General features: G+C 35.7%; 5 protein-coding genes across 6 annotated transcripts; 3 read left to right on the forward strand and 2 right to left on the reverse strand.

Moving 5' to 3' along the window:
• Nucleotides 1–995: 995 nt before the first annotated feature.
• LOC128385857 (probable WRKY transcription factor protein 1) lies at nucleotides 996–9,779 on the reverse strand. 2 transcript variants are annotated; one of them, XM_053344789.1, is made up of 4 exons: nucleotides 5,925–9,779; nucleotides 5,708–5,856; nucleotides 5,525–5,608; nucleotides 996–2,411 (listed from the first exon to the last, which is right to left on the reverse strand). In XM_053344789.1, the coding sequence occupies exons 1-4, from the start codon at nucleotides 9,299–9,301 to the stop codon at nucleotides 1,876–1,878; spliced, it is 4,146 nt and encodes a 1,381-aa protein (XP_053200764.1). In that variant the 5' UTR covers nucleotides 9,302–9,779; the 3' UTR covers nucleotides 996–1,875. The 2 variants fall into 2 exon arrangements, with proteins under 2 accessions (XP_053200764.1, XP_053200763.1); XM_053344788.1 differs by having other exon boundaries at nucleotides 5,702–5,856.
• A 397-nt stretch (nucleotides 9,780–10,176) lies between these two features.
• LOC128385859 (multidrug resistance ABC transporter ATP-binding/permease protein BmrA-like) lies at nucleotides 10,177–10,488 on the forward strand (the record flags this gene model as incomplete). Its single annotated transcript, XM_053344790.1, has 1 exon — nucleotides 10,177–10,488. A coding segment is annotated over one exon (312 nt), but the record flags the coding sequence as incomplete, so codon positions are not given.
• Nucleotides 10,489–14,610: 4,122 nt separating this feature from the next.
• Nucleotides 14,611–15,723, reverse strand: LOC128385875 (multidrug resistance ABC transporter ATP-binding/permease protein BmrA-like). The gene is made up of 2 exons (XM_053344806.1): nucleotides 15,712–15,723; nucleotides 14,611–14,994 (listed from the first exon to the last, which is right to left on the reverse strand). The coding sequence occupies exons 1-2, from the start codon at nucleotides 15,721–15,723 to the stop codon at nucleotides 14,626–14,628; spliced, it is 381 nt and encodes a 126-aa protein (XP_053200781.1). The 3' UTR covers nucleotides 14,611–14,625.
• On the forward strand, nucleotides 15,298–18,939 carry LOC128385876 (probable serine/threonine-protein kinase DDB_G0267686). The gene is made up of 2 exons (XM_053344807.1): nucleotides 15,298–17,340; nucleotides 17,875–18,939. Exons 1-2 carry the CDS (start codon nucleotides 15,827–15,829, stop codon nucleotides 18,725–18,727), a joined length of 2,367 nt encoding a protein of 788 aa, XP_053200782.1. The 5' UTR covers nucleotides 15,298–15,826; the 3' UTR covers nucleotides 18,728–18,939.
• Nucleotides 18,940–18,960: 21 nt separating this feature from the next.
• On the forward strand, nucleotides 18,961–22,869 carry LOC128385877 (myoneurin-like). Its single transcript, XM_053344808.1, has 4 exons — nucleotides 18,961–19,199; nucleotides 19,277–19,431; nucleotides 19,525–19,608; nucleotides 21,465–22,869. The coding sequence occupies exons 1-4, from the start codon at nucleotides 18,961–18,963 to the stop codon at nucleotides 21,998–22,000; spliced, it is 1,014 nt and encodes a 337-aa protein (XP_053200783.1). The 3' UTR covers nucleotides 22,001–22,869.
• The last annotated feature ends 376 nt before the right edge of the window (nucleotides 22,870–23,245 follow it).

The following is a 23,245-nucleotide window of genomic DNA, read 5'->3' on the forward strand; positions in this document are numbered from 1 at the left end:
CCAATTTACGAATTTTTCATTTTTTGATGTAACTTTACGGCTCTTGGTTCCAATCGTCATTTTTGTTGCTCCAGAGACTCGATACTCTTGAGATTTAACACCACTACCAATAGAGTAGCGTTCGGAGATGAGTTCATCATCTTCTGGCCTAAATTCAGCCATAGATCTGGTGTTTTAGCGACTACAAAACACAACGGATTTTAGATAAAGCGACTAAGTGGAATCACTTTAAAAACTCAAGTCGAAGAACAAAAACAAAAGAACTGATGGATTTGAGTGGAAACAATTTAGTAGATTCTTACTAATGATTAACTTCCAATCAATTGGAATGAAGGTTCACTTACCAGCTGGAGAATAAACTTAATCTTTAGAAATTCGTCCCTCACTTTTCTCTCTCCCTCGATCCATCGAACTCTAATCGATTTTAATCAAGGCCGACGGACATTTCGATCCATCGATTATTCGAACAACGGGTTAAGTTGTGAAACTCTTTCGAGTTTCAAAGATTAGATGTTTACGATTTTTCTTCGATCATAAACAATCGCCGAAATAATAATTGAGAATAAAGTAACTGCGACCACAATATTAATCATCTTTATTTCGATTTTCCAAAGGTTTGATCTGTTGAATTGAGCGCGTTGAGTATATCGATTAACTCGATCGATCCTTTTCGATCCTGGAACATTATCCATGATGGAAGGAAAAATGCACGAAATCTAATCCAAGAGATTGAGTTTCGTTAATCCAGGTGATTCAAAAGAAGACGAGATGAAGGAAAATTATTCAGATGTTAAATCACGTGGATTGTTAATCATATTCGATTAATGGTTTTAATTGAAATCAGACATTCACTTGTTTAAAAGAATCATTGATGATCGAATGGAACAAGAATTTGAATATTCCAAGTCAATAAGGTTTAGTTGGCTCAACCAAAATATTCAATTTTCTGTAAATCGAATTACTCCTTTAACGGGACTTTAATCGGAATTTGTGGATAATATATTATAATAAAGGTGTTTTAATGTTTAATAAATGATTTAATTTGTACAATCACAGAAAAAAGTTATCAATTTAAGCCATAAAGCAACCAAGTATTTTAAGGCATAAGCTCGTATTAATTTCATTTGATTTCTTGTTCATTGATAACTTTCCAGTTAACTGTTTCAATGGGTGTTGATGGTGTCGATAAATATTGCAATTAATTGGATCATGACCAAGATTCACCATGTTCACAGATGAGGAACATAGTCTAGGGCAAATTGTACCTTCATAAAAAAATAGAAACGAGAAAAGGAAATGGAAATGGAAATGGAAATGGTTAAGGTTTAAAAAGTGGAAACAATCAAATGAAAGAAGAGATAATAAGTTATACAAGGAATACAAGGAATACACATTTTGTGTTCACATTTCGTTAAGTTATTGGAAATAATTGGATTTGGTGGGAATGCAATTGCCATTGGTTTCGAGTCATCATAATTTTGCTTGATTGTGGAAACATCCGAAAGATGAAGCAACTTGGCTCAATCTTGTCAGAGCTAATTCCAGTCTACTCTCAGTGTAGCTCAGCACTAAGCTCGCTCAGTCTACATTACATTGTATCTAGAAAATTGTGAAATATTTAACAAAGATTCAACTACTTTCACCTCGAATTACAAGTGATAACATTGATGAGATGATCAGGAAAAATTGAAACTTGGGGAATTCAATCAAACAGGAAGACCGGGTAATAATACTAATAAAATGCTCTGGTAGCAATCAACAGGTAAGAGCAATCAATGAAATGCTCATCAATCGAGGAGGTTTGTCAAGTCAGGTGATTGACCAAAAGAATGTTCGCAGTCAGATAATCTCGTTCTTTTGCTTCCGGGCAAACACTTACAACAAGTTATTAACTGAAAATCTATTTGCATTAAGCCCTAGAACATTATTGTGATTCATGTCGATATTATTGTTGTTCTTGTCCATCTCATTGACTTTTTCGGTTTTCATGGGTTCGGACATTGCAGGTGGTGGAGTTGTTGTTTTGGATGCTTTTCTTGGTGAAGATGCTGATGACATTGACATTGTCGATGTCGATGTCGATGTCGATGCAGTTGGTCCATCTTTTATCGAGACGGATAAAGTTGCTTCGAGTGGTGAAGATGATAAACACGATCCATTTTTGGATTCTTTTGGACTTGCTGATAGTCCTCGTTTGTCATTATTTCCATGGCTTTCGCTGTTGTTATTGTTGTTGTCGTGGAACTTGAATATGTGATCTTCAAGTAATGTCGCTGTGGAAAATCCCAATGAACATATTGAACAAATGTTCCCACTTCTTGATTTGTGTGATTGAGTTTTCCGATGACGATTCAGATCAGATTGGGTTACTCCATTATAGTTGCAGGTATGACATAGATATTGTTTGATTCCTGTGAAAGATTAAACAACAAAAATATAGACATAATTAGTTAATCGTCAAGGTAACAAAATTAAGAAAGTGTCCAACAATTGAGCTTAATAACAAAATCGATCAACAGATGAACAAGTTTTACTCACTGATCCATGTAACTAATGTTTACAATGTAATCAGATAATTCAATTCAATCAACTCAATATATTACAATCAAAAACAATCAAGTTTTTTGTTCAGTAAAAAAGATAATACTTCGCATGGATGTTTATTTCTCATTACTATTGTTCCCATGAAAGATGCGCCCAATAATATTGTTCTGAATGAATTTTGTGAATTGTTCTCTTTGCTTCATCACCAATTTAAAATCTTTTCTTATATTGAGATGAAGTATCAATAGTAATTCCGCCAATCACACAGAATTTATTCACTTGATTAATGAACTTATGGTCAATTCTTCTCTTAATAAAAAGAAAACTAGTTAAAAGTCATTAAAATCTCATGGCGATAATTGTGTTGGGATTATTATCAATTGATCGATGAAATGATGACCCTTGGCTATGAAATCATGTATATTTAGGAACGACATCAAGATTAATTGGTTTGTTCATGTGTGTGAATAAGAAAACATAATAAATGTTTGTTTAGTTTCTTAAACTGAGAATTTGTTTCACGATTTGTTAATGTGTAGAGAGTCAGTAAGGGAAAAGTGATGAAGGTTTGTCATTCTCTTGGACATGAAATCATTTCGTTGATGTTTATTAGTAGAATAAAAAATTGCTGGAGATTAAGCGAACCATGTTTTCAGATTCTGATGAAAGTTCTCTTTCTCATCCATCCATAGGGATCTAATAATAACACTCAATGCTCTTTGCACCCTGGAGACAAGTTAAAAGCCACCACCAAGAAGGAGATCTAATTGAAGTCCAAAGTTATTAAGCTTCTTTCTCAAGTAAGTGCAAAAAGGGGTTGGGATATATGATCAAGAATGATGATCATGAAAATCATCATTGTGGTTGCTGGTGTTAGCAATGGGAAAGAGATACCTGTGAGCTATCACAGAGAAGAGCTGAACCATATCGAGTGATGAATTGCAGTCCATTGTGAGAAGAGCAAAAAATGAAATAACTAATATCATGCTCAATAGTTTGTCTTCTTATCTTTCATGACCCAATGAATTACCAGTATTTTCTTAATTGAAGCCGATCAATGTTGTATTTTAGCAACAATTAGTTGCATTATAAACAAGAGTAGTTAACCGCTGCAACTACGCTGGTGTAATATCAACATGAAAGTGAAAAGTTTGCAGTAGAAAGGCTCATGTATCAATATATCAATAATATCGATAATATTCAAGGTGAGCTTGGGTTTCATGGTTAATACATGATGTTCTCATCTCTGAATTTGCACAGGGAAATTTAATGTTTGGGTAATTAAAAGCGCTTTTATATTAATCAATTATTGTCACTCGGTTTGCAACAATAATGAAATGCAATAGATTTCAAACATTAGTCTTGATGATAATCATGAACAGTTATTCCCGACTGTTGATTGTCTGCATTACAATTTAATATGAGCAAGTGTAATGACAAGTAACTTGGGCTTCTCGATCTTTGCTCAGTCTCTTAAGAACCTCAATGTCTCTCATTCTACTTTGTGGTCTTATCTTCTTGCATTCTGCTCACCCCTCTTCATCTCTTATTCTCTTTTCATTTTCACAGCAAATTCTATGACATGATATTTCATAAATGAATGTGATCTCAGAGTGAGCATAGGAATCATCAAAATGAATTGGCCATGCCTGATGATAATTATCATTAGAAGCAACTTCCATTGAAATAGATAGATTCTCTCATTTTCTTCAACTTTCTCTCCTTCGTCTTTTCTTCATTTCCCCAGGCTCGTGACAAAGCTTATTATCCTCAGGAGGATATCATAAGTTATCAAACACAAGTTTACATGAAAGACATAATCAAAATCATGTGAAAACGCGTTTCACAATAAACCTTTTGAAATGAAAGTTTTCAAGTGGTTGGGTGATTGTTGAAGGCGATGCAAAGAGAGAGAGAGAGAGAGAGAGAGAGAGAGAGAGAGAGAGAGAGAGAGAGAGAGATAATATCACGTTGATAAAATAAACTTGGACAAAATGATAAAGGTCGAGAAGGTAAAGACGATTTGATTAGCTTACATCAACAAGAATGTTCAATGTGTAACTGAGGATAAAGAAGATCACGTTTTTAATCATTCTATTATCCTCGTCATCCTCGTTCTAGATCTAACAAAAAAGTCTACGGTTGATTTGCAACCACAATTTAGTTATTGTCTTCATGCAATCCAATCAGTTGATGAAACTACCGAATAAAATTTAGGCCCTTATTCACGTTAAACGAATAGCCAAATTATGCCAAAGATCAATTTCAGTTACGAGTGAAAGTAGTTTTTGAAAGTCATATCAGCATCCTCACCTATTCATCATATTATCACTATCATCATCTTCATTTCTTCTTCATCAGTCGTCATGCATGCCTGAGAACGTGATTTTTTTCTTTATTTTGTAAAAGTGATAGTGACAAGTAGAACCTTATAAGTAGTAATGAAGAAATGGAAACTCTTCTTGATAACAAGGAACCAGTAAAATTGGCATGAAATGATTCTTGGGTAAATATCTGATTCTTTTGAGAATAAAATTGCTAAGGACTGTCATAGATCCTATAATAATTGTAAGTCAGATCAAGAGAAAGAAGATGAGAATGATGATGAAAATGAACAAGATTTTGATATGATTGTTAGTCAGATGATGATGATAGATTTGGGCGTGGTGAAGATGAAGGTGCTAGTAGAGAGAAAGTAGAGTCATGGATGAATTGAAACCGGACGAGAACAAAAGAAAGAAAGGAAATGACATCGCTATGCTTCAACTTCAATAGAAAAAGAAAGAATAATGAAATAAGAAAATTCAGTGATTATATGTATTCTGATTTTAGAAAGAATGGAGAATATCAAACATGGAGAAAAGCAGAGAGTACGATGCGCCTACTGGATACCTGAAATGGCGAAATATTGTCCAAACTGAATGAGAACTGAATCTGAATGAAAGTGTAAAATTAGAAAACATTTTGCAATATTACTCACCAGCATGTCTCATAACATGAACTTTAAGTTGACTGTTTGTGCGACTTTGGTAATCACAGAATTCACATTTAAATGGACGAATATCTAATGAGTAAATAAAGAAATAAGATATTGAACAAAAAAATTATCAACAACGAAATGAAGATTGTATGTATAAAAGTAATTCATCAAGATTACCCTTACTCTCATGGAATCCAATGTGTCGATTGAGATCAGAGGATGAACAAAATGTCTTTTGGCAGTGATCACATGGATATAAATATCTACCATCGGGTCCAATCATTGGTTTACTTTGTTTACTCCGTTTTAATACTTTGTCAACCAGTGCAAGTCTTAAGAAATCAAACAGATCAAAATTAAAACGATGGACATCGTGTGGCCAACACACAATCATAATTACCTTGGACTGTAATTCGAGAAAAAAGCTCCATGTGATCTCAATTTACCTTCTTTGGAACATTTATTTCCATCTAAAGAACCATTGAGATCATTGTTATTACAGTTACTGTTGGTCTCATCAGCACAATCCTTGACTCTCTCATCTTCCGTCCCGTTGTCCCTCTCCTTTTCCGTACAGACACGACCATCGGTGTCTCCCTGTTCATTGGAATCATCACCCTGACCACAATAATCAGCAACCATCGCATTATCTCGGGTTTCCTCTTCCTCTTCTTCTTCCTCTTCGTCCTCCTCTTCGTCGTCTATTCCATACGAGTCTTTATTCCCCTCCCTGCCCCCATACTCATTTCCATCTTCCTCTTCATTTTCATATTTTATCTGCATCTTCTCATCATTTTCGTCTTTTCTCACAAATTGACTTGCAATGTTTTCAGATAATTCGGACTCCTCATCACTTCTCTCAGTCGATTCTATATTAGTTATTTTTTTACTTGGTTTGCTTTTTCTACGACGAGAAGATGAGGACGATGAAGAAGATGAAAAAACTGCACACATTTTGTCACCATCTTCGACATAAGGTTCTCCATTTGCATCTGATCCAATCTCGTTATAATCAGAGTTATTGCAACTCTCTCTGTTTCTTGTTTTTGCACTTGTACTCTCGTCTGACCGAGACCGAGGCCGAGGCCTTTCATCAGATTGCTTCTCCTCTCTGGTCTCGGCCATTTCGTGGCGACCCTCGTTATCACGAGCACTATTGTTTTTATCACTTTGCTTCTTGTCAATTTCCTCTTCCCCGATTGCACTCGCTTCTAAACTTGAGTTGCTGAGAAGACGAACAGCAGCTTTCTTTAGAAATGATGCTGCCGATATCGACTTTTCTTTGCGAACTCTTTTCAAAAGTTCTCGGCCACTTCCATCGCTATGGAATCGAATGATATGATGTCGAAGATTTCTTTTCTCACTGAAACCTCGACCACAAACCCTACATATGCACGGTTTATACCCTGTGTGAACTCTTTCATGGCGATGAACTGAAAATATACGATCAAATGTTTTCTCACAATAACGACACTTGAACTGACCAGGGGCTGTTTCTTCAATATCCCCGATAGGTTCTCGAATTTTTCCTCCACCTCCTCCTACTACTTCACCAACATTTAAAAAACCACTTCCATTTCCATTGATACTGCCTGAAGAAGATGACGACGAAACAGAGCCGGAACCTGTCCCAAGTCCTGATGTCGATGCAGGTCCTGAAGTGGTCGTCGTTGTCATGGTGGATATTCCTGACACCATTGATGCAATACTTTGAAAATGTTGATGTAACTGTTTGTTTTTCTCACTCTGAGATTGATGTTGAGATGAGATGCCCGCAGCAAATGCTGCGGCTGCCGCTGCTGCTGATGTTAATTGTGATGCGGTTGGCGGTGGAAATGATAGTCCAACCGATGGCGGCATTAGAGACGAATGTAAAAAGCTTAGTGGGTTCATCGGTGTAATATTATTGATATTATTATTTGAATCAGCAAACAATGACTCAACTTTTAAATCAATTGGCTCATCCATCACCATTGAGGAGACTCTCTCGCGACTATTGGTATTGTTACTATGATTATTATTATCATGAGCATTACAATTATTTATGTTATTTTCATTATCAAAGTTTATGCAATTATGCTTGATAATGTTATCATTATTATTATTGTCGTGGTTAAGGTTGTTGTTGTTGTTGTTGTTATTAGCATCACAAATTTCTGACTTGTGTTTACGTTTCAGACACAAATTCAACCCTTGACCAACATCTTCTCGTCCATTGATTTCTTCCTCTGATTCTATTTTTATTTTAGCTCTTTTCGTTTCGTCACCTCCTTTGGATATTAATTGTTGATCCCCACTCAAGTAGGGATTCATGAAAACTAAATTAGGTTGTAGAAATGAAGGCATAACCAATGCACGTGATTGTTGTTGTTGTTGCTGCTGTTTTTGTTGTTTTTGTTGGTGGTAATGTTGATGTTGATGTTGGGGGTGTTGGTGTTGTTGTTGGTGTTGCAAGAGTTGCTCTCTTTGATGCTGTTGATTACTGTGAGAATGATGAGAATCTTGTGGTAATTGTAGATGAGATTTGCACTTGTTTGAACTTGGATTTATACTATTGATAGACTGATCCATCACTTTATGCAATTGTTCGTGTAACTGTAATTCACTTTTCCATTTAAATGTTGCGCCACATTTATCACAAGTTAAATTTAAATTGTTTGAATGCATTGACTGAATATGAATACTGACAGGTTCGAGGCTGGGAAAAGCGAAACCACATAAACAACATTTATACAATGAATACAATTGCTCATTCGTTGGATGAACACCTTCGAGAATGGATATCAATACCTTTTCTGATTTAATTTGTAAATTTCGCGGAGATAGGATATCGCCTTGTAAACCGAAATCAATCAAAGACATTTGAGATGAATTCATTAGTTTCTCTTTGTTGGTCGAAGATATTGGTGTTGAAGATGTGGATGATGAAGATGATGATGATGATAGTGCCAGTGATGATACAAGAGGTGATGGTGAAGGTGGTGTTGTAGTTGTTAATAGTGATGATGTTAATGTGGATGATGCAAGTGATGATGACACTGTGGATGAAGGTAGTATTGGTGGTGGTACAATTGGTACAGTGTTGTTGTTTGACTTGGATGATGATTGAGATGAATTTGATGATGCAGATGGATAGGAACTCAAAGCGATAGGAAATTTCAGTCCATTCAAGATACTTGGTTCAAGAAGACCAAGGCCAACAGGACCAGAGGATAAGTTCAAACCTGTCAATTGTAGTGGATTAGTAGATAAATGATGACGCAGATCACTGGAAATCTCATTGACAACTAGACGATCATCACAACTATTAGCCTTTCCACTCGTGGAAGAGGTTGTATTGTTGTTAGAGGGAACATTGTTATGGTTATTAACGATCAAATCGTGCGGTGATGATAAACCACCTTGCAGTTGCGAAACTAGTCTTCGGCCATCAACGTTACTTGTACCAAATAAACTTGCCTTATCATCGGGCACTTCTCGTTTCATCTTACAGCTTTTTCGATTCAAAGATTTCAAGTTAAATTGTTCATTTTTACCAGATCCAATATTGTTGTTACCACTGCCGCCAGCACCTCCACTGGAGGCTCCATTCTCTGCACCATGTTGACTTTTTATATGAAAGTCCAAAGTGTGATCATATTTGAAACCTTTACCACAAGCAAAACAAACATATGGATGTTGGGTGATATGTCTCATTAGATGTGCTTTAAGATCTACTTGGGTTGCGAATGTTTTATGACAATCAGGACAAGGAAAGCGCTTACCGTTGCGCCACATTTATCACAATTCAAAAACAAGATTGTTGCATTGGTTGAGCAACTGAACATAGGAAGGTGGTCCGATTGTCAAATATAATAACTATAAACACTATTCACAGTCGATGGACTGTCAGGTATTGATCACCAAATAAGAGAAAATTCATCAGTTTTGTGACTCTTGGAAAGAGAGAAGCTCAATTGCTGATGTTAGAAACATCAACAGTAAATAAGATTAGAGTAATAGGAAATTCATTGCAGATAACAAACACATTGAGAGAGTCGGGGCGGAACCAATGGTTTATTTTAATGTTTAAAACATTCAACAAAACAAAGTCACAAGTGTATCAATGATTCCAACATATTTAATGATGATGATAATGATGATGTTATCCGTTGATAAATTGAAAACAGTTATATACACAAAATGATCTCAGAAGAAACAAAACTCAATAAGTGAACAAATAAATTACAATGAAAATGAAAACAAGTGAAATCAAATGAAAGAAAACAAGAAACTAAATCCAAAATCCACAAGGTGCATGAGCACAGAATTTTTTCTTTTCTAAATTCACAATAGATGTCACTTTTTTCTTTTCTTTTCTTTTCTTTTCCACTTTCGTTCTGTTTTTCTTCTCTCAATATTGTTCTTCGTCTCTGGTTCATTAACGAAAATCTAAAATTAAAATGAGGAAAAAACGTTTAGTTTTTACTATTTAACCAAAGTAGAAAGAGAACGAAAATTAATTCTATTCAGAAATCGTAAATGTTTCCTTTCACCTGATTGGTCTCAGACCATCTTGTGATAAATTGTTGATCGCTGATCGACTTTCGATTATCTTGAACACGAGGCCAGCAGAAAGTTTTGCTTGAGCGTAAAGCATTTGGGTTAATTTCTTAATTCATTTACGAAGTCACATTGGTTTTGTTGGACAAGAACCTGTACTTTTCAGTGGTACCATCGCTTACAATATAACCTATGGTCTAGAATATCATGTCTCTCAAAGTGAGATCGAAGATGCTGCCAAACAGGCAAAGATTCATGATTTCATTCGTGATCTACCCCAAAAGTACGAGACTGTTGTCGGAGAAAGGGGAATGCTCTTGAGCGGAGGTCAAAAGCAAAGAATTGCAATCGCTCGAGCCTTGATTCGTAAGCCAAACATTTTACTTTTAGATGGAGCGACTTCCGCATTGATTCCATTTTAATCGCTCAATCAAGATGGTTCTTTATATTCATCTCAAACAGCTTTCTATTATTCGTGACAAGGAAATTTGTCATCTTCGAAGGTAAAACGATTAACCTTCCGATCTTTCAAACTAGTGATTCCTGGTTAAAAGTTAACTGATTGGAGTGTGAAATTATTCTAAGAGTGAACAAATTTAATATTAGAAATCACTTTAGACTATCGAATTACCTATTAGAAAATGACTATGAAATCCAATTCCTAACTTTAGAACAGTCAATTTCTCTGGACTTGATGAAGATAAAGAATATGCTTTCTTCGTAGAAGAAAGAGAATACATGATTAGAAAATGAAGAAATGTTTTTGAATAATAATGATTAAGACTTTTAATTAATATTTATCCAGTGAAAATCTTTAAACAGGTACATTAGCTGTTCCATGGTGTGACAAATGAACATCGAGATACACCTCATCAAGTACATTCACATATCGGGTGACTGAAAATGAGTGAGCATCTCTGTAACCACAGGTAGCGGAAAAAGCTAGGACTTCTCCAACGAATGTGGACTTAGTTCGAAATCTAGTTGGACAAAATCGAAAAATGTCAGTTCGACAGATAGCCAGTGAAAAGGGGATTCCTCGAGAAAGTGTTGGGTCAATTTTGGTGAATGACCTCAAGATGATAAAAAAGATTGCAAGATGGATACCGAAAGAGCTTACAGATAGACAAAAAGAGGCAAGAATAAGCTACGCACGAACTTTTCTTGACCGTTTTTCAACTAATTGGGGACATTATCGAAAAAGAATCATAACTACAGATGAAACTTGGATATCGTATGAACCTGATTCTGGAATTCATGGCTCATCAGAATGGTGCTTTGAGGATGAACCAAGGCCAGAACGGGAAAAGCCTACTTTGAACAAACAGAAGACAATGCTGTCCGTTTTTTCGGACTTAAACGGAATAATATTGTTTGACTTTTTACCCCTTGGTGCTACAATTACCGCTGATTATTATTGTGATCTTCTTGATCGTTTAATTATCGCCATTAAGGAAAAAGGCCATCTTTGTTGGGTAAACTCATACACTATTTACAGGACAACGCTCGTCCTCATACTGCCGCCGTAACAAAAGAAAAACTAAAACAGATCGGATTTTATATTATTCCTCACCAACCTTATAGCCCAGATCTAAGCCAAAGCGGCTATTTTCTGTTTAGAAATTTGAAATGTAAGGTCAGACAACGAAGTTATAGCGACCAGAAAGAGTAAGAAGAGTTGTTGAACGAATGGAAAGAGAGTCGACCTTTCGGTTACTTTCAAAACGCTATTGATGACCTACCGAAACGAATGAAACAAATTATTGATTTAGAAGGTCGATACATTGATAACTGAAATTTTCATGTCTTCATTTTTCGTGGTTCCTGAGATGCTCACTCATTTTCGGTCACCCGATATTTAACCATTTTTCGCAGAATTCGATTAAAGGTCTCAGTGCATTTAACCAATTTCTTTCCGTGGTGCTGATTACAAGTTGGACATTTGAACTTCTTACAGCCATTTTGATGTGATAAATGACCACACCTATAACAGATTACAGTTGACCGACAAATATGACCAACCTTCACTAGAAAGTACGAGACTTTACTACAAAAATAGAACGATTTCTCCCATACAGAGGCTTGCATACCTGGGAAACAAAAATAGAAACAATAGTGGTATTACAACAGTAGTATTTAATCAATTAAAATTCTAAGGTTGAACTTACCTCTTCTTAGCAAAACATCCAATACCCCACTAGTAACATCAATAAATAAATAAAAATGACAATTGATTAATTTTCTTTCCACGAACACAAAGCCATCAGCAGATAATCCAAGGGGACCTCTTAATAAATTCACAAACTCCAAATCGGTGCGACGATTAAGAGGTCGATACACACAAATACGATATCGATCGACTACATTCTCGTTCACATTTAAGATATTGTCACGCTTCTTATACTGACCAACCCTAAATTTTAACCAATCAAAGCTCTTTGTGAGTTAAACACCAACTTTGACCCTACGAGAACTCCCACCGGAGGATAAAAGGAGCTTAGTTTATGACCCGAGAGGCAATATAATCCTGTAAATCTTTGAGTGCAGTTGCACTTTTTACTTTAAGCTCTTTGCTAATAAAGATTATCTTCATTCTTAACCTTAATCAGTTTTAGTTTTAAGTTTCAACTAGAAAGTTGTTACAATATATCGTCTGAAACAACACAATAAACGAAACTCTGGAATTGCGAAACGAAAGACAACGACCTGTACACCATCTTGGATTATCTCGGTTAAATCATCGACAGCGAAATAAGAAGCAAGAATATGATCACTTTGTATCCTCTTCTTGAAAGACTTAAATTCTCACGGTACCTTTCAGATCGAGGTCCAAGCAACATGTAAATGTAAACATATGCGGTAGGGTGAAGCAGAGGAAGACAGAAAATTCATATAAAATTTTTCTAAGTTTTTATCTCGTGCAACGTGAAATAGGGCCCCCTACCACACTAGGTAGTGAGGCTGAAGTTCCAATTTTAAAATTGCACAAGTGAAAAGTTTAATCCCATAGGAAAATGAGAGCTTGTATCAGCTTTTCAACTCATAAAAAGATGACTAAGTAGGACTATACACGAACACTGAGGTCCAGTCCACAAGTTAGACAACCTTTCTAGCTCTACAGCTGTTCACCGGGCGGTACTAGCTATTTTAATATAGCGTTCTCTCGTGATATACTAACCATACGCGCAAACTCAGTCTGTTACCCTCCCCAGGCACTATACTGGATTGTCCTCGCATGAACCCTATCAATTGAAGAATTTTGAGATGAGTAGAACAATAGGTCCAGCATGACCCACTGGTATTTTGTACACACTTTTACCCCTACTAGGGGTCCCCTAGGTCTATTATCCAAGCTTTGGTCAGTGATATTCTTGGAAAGATTATGGTGACAAGAGCGTGAGTGTCTATAAGAGGCGTCGTTGATAAGGCAGTAGTATGGAACGTCTGACCCGTAAGGAGCATTCTTCCGAATCAGAAGCAATGCTCGCTTTCACTCCCTCCTATCCATAGTATGCTTTGCCCCAATCAACTCAAATGATTGAACATACTACTTCAATTTGGTCGCTCCAGCTGATGCTCTTGCCCGGTTATACCATATCAATACTACTGCCTTAGTCTCTCTTTATACTCTATTGTCCCAGGAAAGGCATTTCAGCCCACAATAAGAGTCGGTGCTCCTGCCGTGTTTCAGGTTCCCTGTGCACCTAGCTAGCCTATGCAGCTTAACATTTTGCCTTCAGATCCTTCAAGCCCGATGACACTTTCGACATTAACGCTCGGCTATTTATTCTGCATATATGTATGTATGTATGGCTACAAGTTGTTATTCTTATTTTTATTGATTTATATGATAGGAAAGTCATATTTGTAAGCTATGTACAGCATTTTAATCGACAATGTAAGGGCTCTGTTTCAGCTTCCACCGTAGATGTGACATTACACATCCCACCAGGTCTAACTGCTTTTTACACAGTTAGAGCTGGTAGTGCACGGCTGGATTGAAAGTCACAATCTCACAACAACATGTAAAACCTAACCTCATATGCCCCCCGTCAGCCTGTCTGACGGGAACACATGCATGTATAAGTACTTTGGCCCGGAGACTTACCTTACCACAGAGTGATATAAGTCTCCGGCCAACTATGTAAAGCATATCGAATATGCACAAAAGCAAACCAATAAAATAACTTTTCGGTTTCGGAACGTTACCTTAAAGAGCTCACTCAAGGATTGTTTTCAAGGCGCTTCTTTAATGTAAGTACTTTTGCGAGTGCTTTCTTGTAGGTGCTCTCTCAAAGCATTTTAGGATACGTGTGCCATTAACAATAGCTAGTTTCATGCAAACTTGTGCTTAAGAGATTCGATAAAAAACGCTTTTTTGAAAAATCCAATCTTCTTGGATACATCTAGACTTCATATATTAGCTTTATGAATGCACCGTATTCGGAAGTATAGCCAAGATATGTTTCTCTCGATATTGATAAAGAAGAAAGGATTTCATCTGTGACTAATTGAAAGACAACAATTTGTTTCGGAATAATCGCAGTTAATTAATGTGGTCACGGAATCAATGCGGAAGTCGCTCCATCTAAAAGTAAAATGTTTGGCTTACGAATCAAGGCTCGAGCGATTGCAATTCTTTGCTTTTGACCTCCGCTCAAGAGCATTCCCCTTTCTCCGACAACAGTCTCGTACTTTTGGGGTAGATCACGAATGAAATCATGAATCTTTGCCTGTTTGGCAGCATCTTCGATCTCACTTTGAGAGACATGATATTCTAGAAAGTAGGTTATATTGTAAGCGATGGTACCACTGAAAAGTACAGGTTCTTGTCCAACAAAACCAATGTGACTTCGTAAATGAATTAAGAAATTAACCCAACTGCTACCCGCAGAAAGTTTTGCTTTACGCTCAAGCAAAACTTTCTGCTGGCCTCGTGTTCAAGATAATCGAAAGTCGATCAGCGATCAACAATTTATCACAAGATGGTCTGAGACCAATCAGGTGAAAGGAAACATTTACGATTTCTGAATAGAATTAATTTTTCGTTCTCTTTTCTACTTTGGTTAAATAGTAAAAACTAAACGTTTTTTCCTCATTTTAATTTTAGATTTTCGTTAATGAACCAGAGACGAAGAACAATATTGAGAGAAGAAAAAAACAGAACGAAAGTGGAAAGAAAAGAAAAAAAGTGACATCTATTGTGAATTTAGAAAAGAAAAAAAATTCTGTGCTCATGCACCTTGTGGATTTTGGATTTAGTTTCTTGTTTTCTCTTTCATTTGATTTCACTTGTTTTCATTTTCATTGTAATTTATTTGTTCACTTATTGAGTTTTGTTTCTTCTGAGATCATTTTGTGTATATAACTGTTTTCAATTTATCAACGGATAACATCATCATTATCATCATCATTAAATATGTTGGAATCATTGATACACTTGTGACTTTGTTTTGTTGAATGTTTTAAACATTAAAATAAACCATTGGTTCCGCCCCGACTCTCTCAATGTGTTTGTTATCTGCAATGAATTTCCTATTACTCTAATCTTATTTACTGTTGATGTTTCTAACATCAGCAATTGAGCTTCTCTCTTTCCAAGAGTCACAAAACTGATGAATTTTCTCTTATTTGGTGATCAATACCTGACAGTCCATCGACTGTGAATAGTGTTTATAGTTATTATATTTGACAATCGGACCACCTTCCTATGTTCAGTTGCTCAACCAATGCAACAATCTTGTTTTTGAATTGTGATAAATGTGGCGCAACGGTAAGCGCTTTCCTTGTCCTGATTGTCATAAAACATTCGCAACCCAAGTAGATCTTAAAGCACATCTAATGAGACATATCACCCAACATCCATATGTTTGTTTTGCTTGTGGTAAAGGTTTCAAATATGATCACACTTTGGACTTTCATATAAAAAGTCAACATGGTGCAGAGAATGGAGCCTCCAGTGGAGGTGCTGGCGGCAGTGGTAACAACAATATTGGATCTGGTAAAAATGAACAATTTAACTTGAAATCTTTGAATCGAAAAAGCTGTAAGATGAAACGAGAAGTGCCCGATGATAAGGCAAGTTTATTTGGTACAAGTAACGTTGATGGCCGAAGACTAGTTTCGCAACTGCAAGGTGGTTTATCATCACCGCACGATTTGATCGTTAATAACCATAACAATGTTCCCTCTAACAACAATACAACCTCTTCCACGAGTGGAAAGGCTAATAGTTGTGATGATCGTCTAGTTGTCAATGAGATTTCCAGTGATCTGCGTCATCATTTATCTACTAATCCACTACAATTGACAGGTTTGAACTTATCCTCTGGTCCTGTTGGCCTTGGTCTTCTTGAACCAAGTATCTTGAATGGACTGAAATTTCCTATCGCTTTGAGTTCCTATCCATCTGCATCATCAAATTCATCTCAATCATCATCCAAGTCAAACAACAACACTGTACCAATTGTACCACCACCAATACTACCTTCATCCACAGTGTCATCATCACTTGCATCATCCACATTAACATCATCACTATTAACAACTACAACTACAACACCACCTTCACCATCACCTCTTGTATCATCACTGGCACTATCATCATCATCATCTTCATCATCCACATCTTCAACACCAATATCTTCGACCAACAAAGAGAAACTAATGAATTCATCTCAAATGTCTTTGATTGATTTCGGTTTACAAGGCGATATCCTATCTCCGCGAAATTTACAAATTAAATCAGAAAAGGTATTGATATCCATTCTCGAAGGTGTTCATCCAACGAATGAGCAATTGTATTCATTGTATAAATGTTGTTTATGTGGTTTCGCTTTTCCCAGCCTCGAACCTGTCAGTATTCATATTCAGTCAATGCATTCAAACAATTTAAATTTAACTTGTGATAAATGTGGCGCAACATTTAAATGGAAAAGTGAATTACAGTTACACGAACAATTGCATAAAGTGATGGATCAGTCTATCAATAGTATAAATCCAAGTTCAAACAAGTGCAAATCTCATCTACAATTACCACAAGATTCTCATCATTCTCACAGTAATCAACAGCATCAAAGAGAGCAACTCTTGCAACACCAACAACAACACCAACACCCCCAACATCAACATCAACATTACCACCAACAAAAACAACAAAAACAGCAGCAACAACAACAACAATCACGTGCATTGGTTATGCCTTCATTTCTACAACCTAATTTAGTTTTCATGAATCCCTACTTGAGTGGGGATCAACAATTAATATCAAGGAGGTGACGAAACGAAAAGAGCTAAAATAAAATAGAATCAGAGGAAGAAATCAATGGACGAGAAGATGTTGGTCAAGGGTTGAATTTGTGTCTGAAACGTAAACACAAGTCAGAAATTTGTGATGCTAATAACAACAACAACAACAACAACAACAACCTTAACCACGACAATAATAATAATGATAACATTATCAAGCATAATTGCATAAACTTTGATAATGAAAATAACATAAATAATTGTAATGCTCATGATAATAATAATCATAGTAACAATACCAATAGTCGCGAGAGTCTCCTCAATGGTGATGGATGAGCCAATTGATTTAAAAGTTGAGTCATTGTTTGCTGATTCAAATAATAATATCAATAATATTACACCGATGAACCCACTAAGCTTTTTACATTCGTCTCTAATGCCGCCATCGGTTGGACTATCATTTCCACCGCCAACCGCATCACAATTAACATCAGCAGCGGCAGCCGCAGCATTTGCTGCGGGCATCTCATCTCAACATCAATCTCAGAGTGAGAAAACAAACAGTTACATCAACATTTTCAAAGTATTGCATCAATGGTGTCAGGAATATCCACCATGACAACGACGACCACTTCAGGACCTGCATCGACATCAGGACTTGGGACAGGTTCCGGCTCTGTTTCGTCGTCATCTTCTTCAGGCAGTATCAATGGAAATGGAAGTGGTTTTTTAAATGTTGGTGAAGTAGTAGGAGGAGGTGGAGGAAAAATTCGAGAACCTATCGGGGATATTGAAGAAACAGCCCCTGGTCAGTTCAAGTGTCGTTATTGTGAGAAAACATTTGATCGTATATTTTCAGTTCATCGCCATGAAAGAGTTCACACAGGGTATAAACCGTGCATATGTAGGGTTTGTGGTCGAGGTTTCAGTGAGAAAAGAAATCTTCGACATCATATCATTCGATTCCATAGCGATGGAAGTGGCCGAGAACTTTTGAAAAGAGTTCGCAAAGAAAAGTCGATATCGGCAGCATCATTTCTAAAGAAAGCTGCTGTTCGTCTTCTCAGCAACTCAAGTTTAGAAGCGAGTGCAATCGGGGAAGAGGAAATTGACAAGAAGCAAAGTGATAAAAACAATAGTGCTCGTGATAACGAGGGTCGCCACGAAATGGCCGAGACCAGAGAGGAGAAGCAATCTGATGAAAGGCCTCGGCCTCGGTCTCGGTCAGACGAGAGTACAAGTGCAAAACAAGAAACAGAGAGAGTTGCAATAACTCTGATTATAACGAGATTGGATCAGATGCAAATGGAGAACCTTATGTCGAAGATGGTGACAAAATGTGTGCAGTTTTTTCATCTTCTTCATCGTCCTCATCTTCTCGTCGTAGAAAAAGCAAACCAAGTAAAAAAATAACTAATATAGAATCGACTGAGAGAAGTGATGAGGAGTCCGAATTATCTGAAAACATTGCAAGTCAATTTGTGAGAAAAGACGAAAATGATGAGAAGATGCAGATAAAATATGAAAATGAAGAGGAAGATGGAAATGAGTATGGGGGCAGGGAGGGGAATAAAGACTCGTATGGAATAGACGACGAAGAGGAGGACGAAGAGGAAGAAGAAGAGGAAGAGAGCCGAGATAATGCGATGGTTGCTGATTATTGTGGTCAGGGTGATGATTCCAATGAACAGGAGACACCGATGGTCGTGTCTGTACGGAAAGGAGAGGACAACAGGACGGAAGATGAGAGAGTCAAGGATTGTGCTGATGAGACCAACAGTAACTGTAATAACAATGATCTCAATGGTTCTTTAGATGGAAATAAATGTTCCAAAGAAGGTAAATTGAGATCACATGGAGCTTTTTTCTCGAATTACAGTCCAAGGTAATTATGATTGTGTGTTGACCACACGATGTCCATCGTTTTAATTTTGATCTGTTTGATCTGTTTGATTTCTTAAGACTTGCACTGGTTGACAAAGTATTAAAACGGAGTAAACAAAGTAAACCAATGATTGGACCCGATGGTAGATATTTATATCCATGTGATCACTGCCAAAAGACATTTTGTTCATCCTCTGATCTCAATCGACACATTGGATTCCATGAGAGTAAGGGTAATCTTGATGAATTACTTTTATACATACAATCTTCATTTCGTTGTTGATAATTTTTTTGTTCAATATCTTATTTCTTTATTTACTCATTAGATATTCGTCCATTTAAATGTGAATTCTGTGATTACCAAAGTCGCACAAACAGTCAACTTAAAGTTCATGTTATGAGACATGCTGGTGAGTTTTCAACTAAATTTCGTGATTAACTTTATTTAATGATGATAATTCCAATTTCAAACATCTCTTTCACTCTCTTATTTGCTCTCATTCTCTCTAGATTTTTTCTGCTTTTCGCTTTATTTTGCTCACTTTAGACTATCATTAAATTTGTTGAATTATCAATGATCCATCGTATTAGGCATATTATTCCTCTTTCTTTCTGTAGGTTTTATTATTTTTAGATCGAATTGACTTCATTTACCTTTGGTCATTAGACCTTCTTTTATTTCTGGACAGTTTTACACATGAGCTGGACACTACCCACCATTTTGTTGAAAAATATCTTTTCCCAAAAATATTAGTTCCTCTTTTGTTCAGTTTTTCATTTCTCTTCCATCTACTTCTTCAATCGATTGATGTTAATCCAATGTCATCAGAAACTTACTTTGTATTTTATTTGGGTCAATCTCCATGCGTGAAACTGATTTCATCATGATCTTCGTATAATTTTAGTCTTGTTTTTCCTTCTATTCTTTCATCTTTCTGTTTTCAATCATCCTCTTTTCTCTTCATGTCCACCTCGTTCTCATTTTACACCAATCAAGTTCTTAACGTACATATCCATAACTCTAATTCTTATTGGCATGTTCTCCATGATACTTGTCGTGTTACTCTTATTATCTTTTGTCATTTTTATTCACTGATGAAATTAAACCGATATTCTTTTGTTTTACTTTCCGTCATTAACTAATGCACTTACACGAATCACGATGATTAAAAATTCACTTGATAATTCCACTGGTTAATTGAATACACTTGACTTTGCTTAATTACAATAATAGTTGCGATTACTATTTGGAATAAAATTGCAAAATAATGAAGAGAGGGAGAAAAATAGTTTTCAATATATTAAATGAATCGAGTGTTTGGTTAAGCTTTGTTTCTAATAATATTAATTCCTTTCGTTTTGTAACTGTATATTTAAAGATAAATTTATTCATTAAACTAATCAACCAAATCATCAATGTAATAGTTAAATATTTCAAGAAATTAGATAACCACTTGATATCGTTAATTGGATTTTCTTTGTTCTTTTCTAATAATTAGTATTAATTATTTCATCATTTAACTTCATTAAATTATTCTATGTCATACTTACATAAATAATAATGATTCACGTTAATGATTAGCAGAAATGACGACAATACAATTTGAAACATCTACTTAATACTTTATGCATCGATTATCAATATTAATACTTCTACGCTTTGATCTTTTATTGGTCAATTCTAAATATCATCGATTTGCTTGTAAATTATTCAATCGCTTCTTCGTTACTCTCAATCTATTGAACAGTTGAAACACCAAAAAACTTCATGATTATTATTCATCTATTGTCACCCTGTTTCCATTGCTTACTCATTGTTAGCAAGTATTTACGGGAATTTAATTTAATAATAAATTATTATTGAATCAATTTATTGTTATCCATTTATAAGTTATTACCAAAATGTATAATTATATCAGTTCCTATTTATTTTTTTAACTTTATTTCGAGAGATTATTAGTGGTAAAAGCTTTGATTCGATTGAGCGAAGTTCATTTTGATCTTATGGACTTTATAATCAATCAGATTGACATTTTTTATGCATCTCTTTAGTTTCGAATATATAAACTTGATTGTAATATATTGAGTTGATTGAATTGAATTATCTGATTACATTGTAAACATTAGTTACATGGATCAGTGAGTAAAACTTGTTCATCTGTTGATCGATTTTGTTATTAAGCTCAATTGTTGGACACTTTCTTAATTTTGTTACCTTGACGATTAACTAATTATGTCTATATTTTTGTTGTTTAATCTTTCACAGGAATCAAACAATATCTATGTCATACCTGCAACTATAATGGAGTAACCCAATCTGATCTGAATCGTCATCGGAAAACTCAATCACACAAATCAAGAAGTGGGAACATTTGTTCAATATGTTCATTGGGATTTTCCACAGCGACATTACTTGAAGATCACATATTCAAGTTCCACGACAACAACAATAACAACAGCGAAAGCCATGGAAATAATGACAAACGAGGACTATCAGCAAGTCCAAAAGAATCCAAAAATGGATCGTGTTTATCATCTTCACCACTCGAAGCAACTTTATCCGTCTCGATAAAAGATGGACCAACTGCATCGACATCGACATCGACATCGACAATGTCAATGTCATCAGCATCTTCACCAAGAAAAGCATCCAAAACAACAACTCCACCACCTGCAATGTCCGAACCCATGAAAACCGAAAAAGTCAATGAGATGGACAAGAACAACAATAATATCGACATGAATCACAATAATGTTCTAGGGCTTAATGCAAATAGATTTTCAGTTAATAACTTGTTGTAAGTGTTTGCCCGGAAGCAAAAGAACGAGATTATCTGACTGCGAACATTCTTTTGGTCAATCACCTGACTTGACAAACCTCCTCGATTGATGAGCATTTCATTGATTGCTCTTACCTGTTGATTGCTACCAGAGCATTTTATTAGTATTATTACCCGGTCTTCCTGTTTGATTGAATTCCCCAAGTTTCAATTTTTCCTGATCATCTCATCAATGTTATCACTTGTAATTCGAGGTGAAAGTAGTTGAATCTTTGTTAAATATTTCACAATTTTCTAGATACAATGTAATGTAGACTGAGCGAGCTTAGTGCTGAGCTACACTGAGAGTAGACTGGAATTAGCTCTGACAAGATTGAGCCAAGTTGCTTCATCTTTCGGATGTTTCCACAATCAAGCAAAATTATGATGATTCGAAACCAATGGCAATTGCATTCCCACCAAATCCAATTATTTCCAATAACTTAACGAAATGTGAACACAAAATGTGTATTCCTTGTATTCCTTGTATAACTTATTATCTCTTCTTTCATTTGATTGTTTCCACTTTTTAAACCTTAACCATTTCCATTTCCATTTCCTTTTCTCGTTTCTATTTTTTTATGAAGGTACAATTTGCCCTAGACTATGTTCCTCATCTGTGAACATGGTGAATCTTGGTCATGATCCAATTAATTGCAATATTTATCGACACCATCAACACCCATTGAAACAGTTAACTGGAAAGTTATCAATGAACAAGAAATCAAATGAAATTAATACGAGCTTATGCCTTAAAATACTTGGTTGCTTTATGGCTTAAATTGATAACTTTTTTCTGTGATTGTACAAATTAAATCATTTATTAAACATTAAACTGTTGCAAAAATCAAATCGAGAAGTTGATCTTTCTTGTATAATCAAAATGAGAAATTGGCGGAACCTAAAGAAAAAAGAAAAAAAATCTTCGGAATATCATGAAAACCAAGTTGTCCCATCGATCTGATCGGAGCTGTTCAACTCTACAAAAGTTTATCCAAAGAAATCGAACCGTTCGAAATGTCCAACTTTCAGAAAGAACAAAATTGTCGAAGTTCTAAAGACTTGATGTGAAATCGCAACGAAAATGATTTTGTCTGGGAGAACATCAGACAATTGATTGTCCTTTGTGCTAATCGAGTGATTTGATTGATGCTCGTCTATTGAACTGATTGGTCAATAGAAAATCGGTTAATTTTAATCCGAAATGATTAGTAATTAATTCAAGTGA

Source organism: Panonychus citri, unplaced genomic scaffold (assembly GCF_014898815.1).
Source record: "Panonychus citri isolate SS breed McGregor unplaced genomic scaffold, ASM1489881v1 Contig00054, whole genome shotgun sequence".
In the NCBI taxonomy this organism is placed as follows: Eukaryota; Metazoa; Arthropoda; class Arachnida; order Trombidiformes; family Tetranychidae; genus Panonychus; species Panonychus citri.